We start from the raw sequence: 8,075 nt of genomic DNA on the forward strand, positions 1-8,075 counted from the left end.
AAGTTAATTTTTTAATTTTTCTGGATTTTTGAGAATACAGATAAATTAGGTGTCCAATAACTTTAAATTTCTGTGAAATGCAATCCAGTTTTATAAATTGATGCTCACAGCTTTTCCATCAGATTTCCCCTTGGTGGATGAATATGGTGACCAAAGAACTGGTATAATTTGGCTTTCAAGGTGCTGGTTCAAGTTTCACAGTGTCATCAGAAATCCAGGGCTCCTAAAGCATGTCCTTGATATCATCACTTACAGGGGAGAGCATGGTGGTTTCATCAGTTGGAATGCTTTTAGTTCTAAGTAACAGAAAATTTATAGTTGCCTAAACCAAAACTATTTATTCGTTCATATAAATGAAAAGATGCAGATACTGTAAGGCTACGATCTGGGTAAGGTGGTGGGATTTTATATTGCTTTCCTTTAATTCTTTCACCTCTCATTTTTCTTGTGAATTCTTGCCTTCACGTTGTTCACAATATAGCAGCATCACCTGCTTTCTTGTTCACAGCTGAAGGAAGAGATATTCTGTATCATTTTAGTCCTGTGTGGTTCTGGCTCCCCAAAATGCATGGAATCTCTGACACTCTGATTCTCACTAACAACTGAAACCAACCGAGACAACAAAGGACACCGCTGGTCCCCTAGCCCACTCCTAGTGAGAAGCAACAGCAGGCTACCCCGAGAAAAGGGAAGAACATAGAGAATTTTTCTGTGGCCCCAGTGCATAGGGACAGCCAAAAGCTGAGGACAGGGCAGCAAGGAACATTGAGAAAACTTTAGCACTCTCGTTCCCACCCAAAGCACAACATAACACTAGAGAAATTTGAAGCCAGTGATACAACTAAGATAAATCCTACAACAACAAAACCCAATTCCAGTTTAATTCCTGACCAGATTAATTCAGCACTCCACCCTGACATCCTAGCAGAATATGTGTGCCTAGTTTTAGGCCAAAAATAATGTTTTCTTCAGTCTCTGCTGTTCTGCATATGTTATCTGGCATTTTATTTAAAAAATACAAGATTAAAAGCTGAGAACAATCTTCTGCCAGTAGATAGCAGACCAATCAATAAAACCACACTTATAGATAACCATAGTTTGGAACTGTTAGGGAATTTTACATAACTGATTGGTGTGCTAAAGACTCCAGTGAAAAGGGCAGATAATATTCATGAGCAGATGGCGATTGCAGTAAAATTTAATAGTCAAATGAGAAATGCTAGGGAAAGAAAATTTATGCTACTACTTTTACTTTTATCAGAAAGCTCTTGAAGACTTGTGAGTAGGCTCAACATAGTTGAGAAAAGTGTCAGAGAACTTCAGTATAAGTCAATAGAAATCACCCAAACTAAAACACAGAAAGTGTGAAGAAAACAATACAAATCAGACAACATTGTAGGCTGTAAAATTTGCATACTTGGAAACCCAGGGGCAGGTGGACAGAATGGGAAGAGAAGATATTTAAAGAGATAATGGCTAAGAATTTTCCAAAAATAATAAGACCTCACTGACATTCAAGAACCTCAGAATGCCAAAGCAGTATTTTTAAGAAAAGAACAAAATTAGATGCATTATTGCCAAATAGCTAAAAATGGACAATGCAAAGAAAATATTAATGGCAGACAGAGGAAAGGGACACATTACATTTAAGCAGCATAGTGTGAAAAACATCAGATTTATCATAATCACAAACCATGCAAGCAGAAGACAATGGAGTTACATCTTTTAACATTTAGAAACAAAAAACAAAGATCAATAAAAAATTCTAAGCCCAATGGAAAAAAAATCTTTCAGAAGGCATGCAAAATAAAGATATTTTCAGATGAACAGAAGCTGATAGAATTCACTGTTAGCAGACCTACACTGTAAGAGGTATTTAGCATACCAGAAATAGACTTGGATCTACCAAAAGGCATAACTATGAAAATGGTTATTTCAATCAAGTATAAAATATTTTTTATTTTTATTACTCCAAAATATAATTCAGTAAAGCAAAATTAGGAAGTTTTATGAATTTAGAGGACATATAAAAATAAGATGTTTTGTAAGAACACTGCAAAACAGGGAAGACAGAAATTAGAAATATGCTAGCAGAAATTAGAGGTATATGGTTGTACTTTGTACATGAATTAGCATAATATGACTTGAAGATAGACTGAGAAAAAATATAGATTTATGTTTTAAGCCCCAGAGTAACCATTTAAGAATTTTTTAAAGTGGTACAACTCATAAGCCAGTAGTAGAGATTAAATTCTGTTTCCAAAAATAGCAACATAGAAGCAAGCTGGCTTCAATCCTTCAACAGAAAACTACAGGCAAATATACAGCACCAAGATTATCACCAGCAATATCCCAGAACTCAAATATGAGGAGGAGACAGTTCCTGAAAACAAAAATAAGTGAAAAAACTGGGCAGATGGTAAGAGAATTGGACTTTTCTATGGACAGTGCTCCTCTCTCTAATCTGCCTGGCACCAAGACTGTGGAAAATTTTCCCCTGGGTCACAGTTTTTACACTGGAAAAAGTGAATCAAGATGGACAACCAGCCTCGCTATCTTGGGTTCCCCTGACAGGAGACTTGTCTTTGAGTCAACCCACAGGAAGCATCAGTAGTAATCAAAGAGAAAAATGTCCCTGAGGACAGCCAGAGATGAAGCAGGGAGGTGGGAATACTGTCCCAAGTCATGGAAACTACTCTGCAACTCAGCCAAAGGAGACACCATTCAGAGTGGGTTCAAGATATTTCTCTGGCTTAATATTTGTATTGCCTTTTTGTGGGTTCTTAGTATATTAGAACGAATAGCACATTAAACAAAACACTTGTCAAGAGCCCTTAGGTACCTTGCGGAATAATGGAGTGAAAGGAGTCAAACACTTTACTCACTTCTCTCCTCCCCACCAATCCCTAAATATACACAGCTTGGACACTAAGGAGTAAAACTTCATTCCTCCTTCCCTCCTCTCTCACAGATACGGAAGGGGGACACAGAAGTGCTGAGGAGAAGGGTGTGGTCCCTCACTAGGGCTCCGCCCCCAGGCCTGTGGCCTGGGACCTAGTCAGGACAGGTATTCCTGCCTTTGCGCCCAAATGTTGCGTTTCCCAGGACCACCCTGGCCCACCACGCCCCCATCCAGTGCCTATAAAACCCCTGAAACCCTAGCAGGCAGAGACACAAGCCGCTGGACGTTGAGAGAAATGCACTGGCGGACACACAAACGGCTGGATGTTGAGAGGCCGTGAAGGGGAGCAGGTCAGCAGAAGGACACGCTGAAGAGACCGGCAGGCCAGCAGGCCATCAACAGGTGGAACAATGCAGAGTTTGGCCTGGGTAGTCGGAGGAGAGCGCAGGCCACTGAGTGGCTGACTCCAGGGGAAAACCATCTCCTTTCTGGCTCCCCTATCTGCTGAGAGCTACTTCCATTCAATAAAACCTTGCATTCATTCTCCAAGCCCATGTGAGATCCGATTCTTCCGGTACACCCACGCAAGAAACCCTGGGATACAGAAAAGCCGTCTGTGCTTGCGGTAAGGCAGGGGGTCTAACTGAGCTAACACAAGCTGCTTACAGATGGCTAAACTAGAAGAGCACCTTGTAACACATGCCTACGGGGCCTTCAGGAGCTGTAAACATTAACCCCTAGCCACTGCTGTCAGGTTGGAGTCCTACAACCTGCCCGTGTTCATGTTCCTCCTAGAGGTTGGAGCAGCTGGGCACCAAAGAAGCAAGCCACAGCCCCATCACATGCCCTGCGAGGGGAACAAGGGAACTCTTCCTGTTTCATCACAATTTACTTTCTGCACTAACATGATTGTTCAGCTGTCTTCGTTAGCAGGCCTTTATTCCAGGAGATTCCTGCCCAAGCAAACTGTTTAATTGTTCATTACGGGAACTTCCACAGCGACCCATCAAATTTTCAATCTCTTCCAAAGAAAGTATCAACAGATTGCACCTTAAAATTCTTTGCTTCAAAAATCCTTGCTATATCCACGAATCCTGGACTGTAGTATCATGATCATTACACAATCCTAATAGAATTCCTTGCATTAAAAGACCCGCCTTAAACATCCAATTCTCAATCAGTTCCAACTTTGCCTTGACACTTTGCTCTGTGAAGGTGCCAACGCTCTGTCGAGGTGCCAACGAGTTGCCAATGCTCTGTTCTCCGTTACTGCAATCAATAAATTCTGTGTTTTGTCTTATCAACAGGTTGAGTTGATGACATTTGACACAAGTTTGAAATACTGTGTTCCTTAACGTTCGGCGTCCATCGGAGTTCAGCCTAAGTCACTTTTATGCTTCCCATTTTTAGCCTACCCTTTGCTTCTGCTAAAAATTTTGGTTTCTAACTTATTTTCATAATATAAGCTGCACTTTTCTTTTTTATATGACCTCACTTCTAAAATTTTATAATTATTTTTTCATGAGCTTTTAAAAATGAATAAAACAAAAAGGAATCTGACAGTAGTAGCGCCGGAGAAGAGGCTCAATTAAACCAAACTCAGCTGGTGGGAAGTGTTGCCCTTTGGAGCATTATGGGAACTGTAGTCCACGAGTGAGAGAACTCTGAGACGCTTCCGCTTAGGAATTCTGGGAAGTGGAGTCCACGAACTATGTGCAGTCAGAGGCACTTCCGCTCCAGGAAGGGGAGGTCGGTTCTGAGGTTGCTCTCGGGGAGGTGAGTCAGCCCCGGGTCTGGAAGACTTCTCCGAGCCCTCTTTGCCTGGGCGTGGGGCCAGCGATGAACCAGTCCTTAGCTTGGGCCAGAGAAGCCGCGGCCAGCAGTAGAGGACGGGGTTGGGAGGCGGTGGGAGTTTGCGTCCCCTCGGCGGAACCTCCTGCGTTGGGGGCGGGCTCGCGTCGTGCTTCGAGGCTGAGGGTCTCCAGCCGTCGCTGCTGCCTCAGCCCTCCTCACACACACACCAGCCAGCCCTGCCAGCGCCTCGCAGTAAAATATTGGGCAAGTTACTTAATCTCTCCTTGTCTCAGTTTCCTCGTGCCTGTAAAGGGTTAGTGCGTTGCCAGTGATGTTTTTGTGAGAATTAAGTGAGATTTTATAGAAATAAGCTTAAAAACAGTGCATAGGAAAATGTTGGATGCCACCGTTAATTCTGTTATAATACTAAAAAAGACGTCTGTTGTTTGGAAACTCCTCTGTGCCTGGGATGGGGTCGGAGATCCAGTTACGGACCCGCTGTCCCTTCTCTAATCCTTGCCTGATGTGGGGCCGTTCTGGGATTCTTGGACTTTTTTTCTAGCTGCTTCTTTAGGAGACAGGAGATTAGTTTCAGCCGGAGCCCGCGGAATGTACTCTCTGTTTTATCGCAGAGAAGTGGTCGTCATTACAGATTTGCAGAGTTCTAGAGATGTCCTGAGGTCCTAATAACTGTTCAGTATTCAGTATTATGTGGTTATTACCAGTAATCCCGTGTGGTTAACTTAAGTGCAGCACCATTTCTTAGAGAGTTTTAGGCTTTTATTAGTCATTGCTTTCATGCGTATGGGAAAAGAGACTTTCTTGAAGCTCCTCCAGCTCAGTAACATTTGCAAGTAATTACATCTATTGGGGGAAAAAAATCTGTGGCAGTTTAACTATCATTACTAACGGAACTAATTATATGTTAGACAGCCAGTCACAGACTTTTCTGAGGGTAATGGTAACTCACAGGACAGAGCAATTATCTTTGAGTTCTGGGTTTCTTAAAAGACTCATTCTCTAGAAAGCATACTCAACAAGGGTAGTTTTGTGAAGCATAATAGCACTTGCTTGTCAGAAGCTGCAGGAGAGAGAGAATACAGGCATTATTATTGTCCTCATTTACAAGTGACTGAATTAAGGCACAGAGAGATTAATAACTCGCTAAGGCTTATACTGCTGATCAGTAGAAATGCCAAAATTTGAAGCCAGGTATTTTGACTCTGTTACATTACCCTGCCTGTTTGTGTCTCATTTCCTTAGACACCAAGGTTCAGAAGGAGTACACAGGGAGGTGCATTTGATTTAGGTTTGTTAATATGAAATGTTCATGAACAAAAGCAGCTGGTTGAGAGAACCCAGTGGTAGCTGGGATCCAGCTCCTGTTCTCACTAAGCTGTGTGCAACTGTGTCTGCCTAGAGAAAGGGGGACCTTTCTCCAAAGTGTCACATCAAGTGCCATGTTGACTAATGGCATCCCTAACCTATCTCATGATGCCTTTCCCTCCCCCAGGCTTGCTCCCCCAGAACTCTGCCTTTTCCCAAAAGGAAGAGAGGGAAAATGACCAAGTTCCAGGTAAGCTTGGCTTGCCTTTCTGTTTCTTAAAATGACATTAAAAATTTAATGTCTCGTTTCACAAAGATTGGACACATTTTTCCTGTTTAGGAAGAGTAAAAGAGTAAAATCTTTCAAGGCACTTGAAAGATTGTTATATGCCAGGCTCTTGCCTTTTATTTCCAAATAATAGTATGAAAATTAACATATATATATACACACACACACACACATATATACATATATGTTTAGAGACACAGTCTCACTCTGTTTCTCAAGCTGGAGTGCAGTGGCATACTGCAGCCTGGGCCTCCTGGGCTCAAGAGATCCCCCCACCTTAGCCTCTTGAGTAGCTGGGATCACAGGCATGCACCACCACAACCGGCTAATTATTTTTACTAGAGACGGGGTGTTCCTGTGTTACCCAGACTGGTCTTGAACTGCTGAGCTCAAGCGATCGTCCTGCCTTGGCTTAACAGATATGTTCTTTAAATGGAAAACAGCTCTCACATTACAAATGTGTTTACAAATCATTTTCCACATTCCTTTTCACTTGTATTCACAAATGTGTATAATCATGCTTTAGGTACAATTTTGAATTTTTTAAATTTAATTTTGTATCACCTAGGCTTTAAGTGATCTGGTCATTTTTCCATAGTTTACATGATTTTATTTTTCCTCATTCTCCATGTTTACCTAGTCTATGAATTTTGCCATTTTAAGGACATTGATGATAGCAGTTTTTCCCCATATAACTTCTCTTTCCAAATAAGAATTCTGAGAATTCTGTTTTTTTGTTTATCAAGTTTAGACTCATTTTCTCATACACAGCACCTCATTTTATGGAGAAAATAAAGTTTAGCTTGGTGCAATTGCATCTGATACTAAACTCAGAGAAAACTTTTAGTTTCACATGAGAGCTAGATTTCTTTACGTAAAACCTTGTATTATAGTTAAGTATCTGCTTTATTCATTAACGTGTTATTATATTTTAAAGAAGTACATATTTAGTTTAAAAGCCTTATAGCACTAGGAGATTCACCAGGAATTTGCTCCATGGAATGGCTTTTTGAGGATGGCCTTACCTGTATTTTAAATATAAGAGACAGGTGTGAACCTTCAGACATTTAATGAAGTTCACTCAGTGCCCAGCTGACGTTAATGCTTTCAAGTGCCTAAGCCATAATTTTCAGGTGTTCCATTTGGGTGATGAAGAGACTCAGGACCAGGTGCAGAGGCTCACCTGTCATCCCAGCACTTTGGGGCCGAGGTGGGTGGATCACTTGAGGTCAGGAGTTTGAGACTAGCCTAGCTAACATGGTGAAACCCCATCTCCACTAAAAATACAAACATTAGCTGGGTGTCGTGGCACATGCCTATAATCCCAGCTACTCGTGTAGGTGAGGCAGGAAAATTGCTTGAACCTGGGAAGTGGAAGTTGCAGTGAGCCAAGATTGTACCACTGCAGTGCAGCCTGGGCGACAGAGTAAGATTGTCTCAAAGAAAAAAAAAAAAGAGACTATTTAGGGACCTGAGGCTATGCTACGTGTATATGTCCCTGGCATGTCCTGGTGAATGAAGGGCTCCAAAAATAACATTGTTCTTCATCAGATTCCCTTTCTCAGTGCATGGCTCTTCCTCAGATGTGTCATCAAGTTATTTACTACATAGATGTTCAGAACTCCGGCCAAAACAAATGCAGGGATGAGCAGTGTCTTCAGATTTTAAAATGTTCATTTCCTTACAGAAGAACACCGTATGCAAACTTTGAGCCAAATAGGAAAGAGGTGCAGGGGTAGGAGTTTATATATTCTAGAAAAACAC

The 8,075-nt window shown here is 41.6% G+C and overlaps 1 protein-coding gene across 2 annotated transcripts in view; it reads left to right on the top strand.

Annotated features, from left to right (window-relative positions):
• Positions 1-8,075, top strand: part of ZNF235 (zinc finger protein 235) — a 26,712-nt gene continuing 18,637 nt past the window's right edge. For both annotated transcript variants that reach the window (XM_032262748.1, XM_032262749.1), the window contains exons 1-2: positions 1-4,678; positions 6,210-6,272. In XM_032262748.1, coding sequence (XP_032118639.1) covers positions 6,258-6,272 — 15 coding nt within the window. In that variant the 5' untranslated portion in view covers positions 1-4,678; positions 6,210-6,257. The remainder of the gene's footprint in view (positions 4,679-6,209; positions 6,273-8,075) is intronic.

The sequence above is a fragment of the Sapajus apella genome, unplaced genomic scaffold (genome assembly GCF_009761245.1).
Source record: "Sapajus apella isolate SASKATOON/1434 unplaced genomic scaffold, GSC_monkey_1.0 scaffold130, whole genome shotgun sequence".
In the NCBI taxonomy this organism is placed as follows: Eukaryota; Metazoa; Chordata; class Mammalia; order Primates; family Cebidae; genus Sapajus; species Sapajus apella.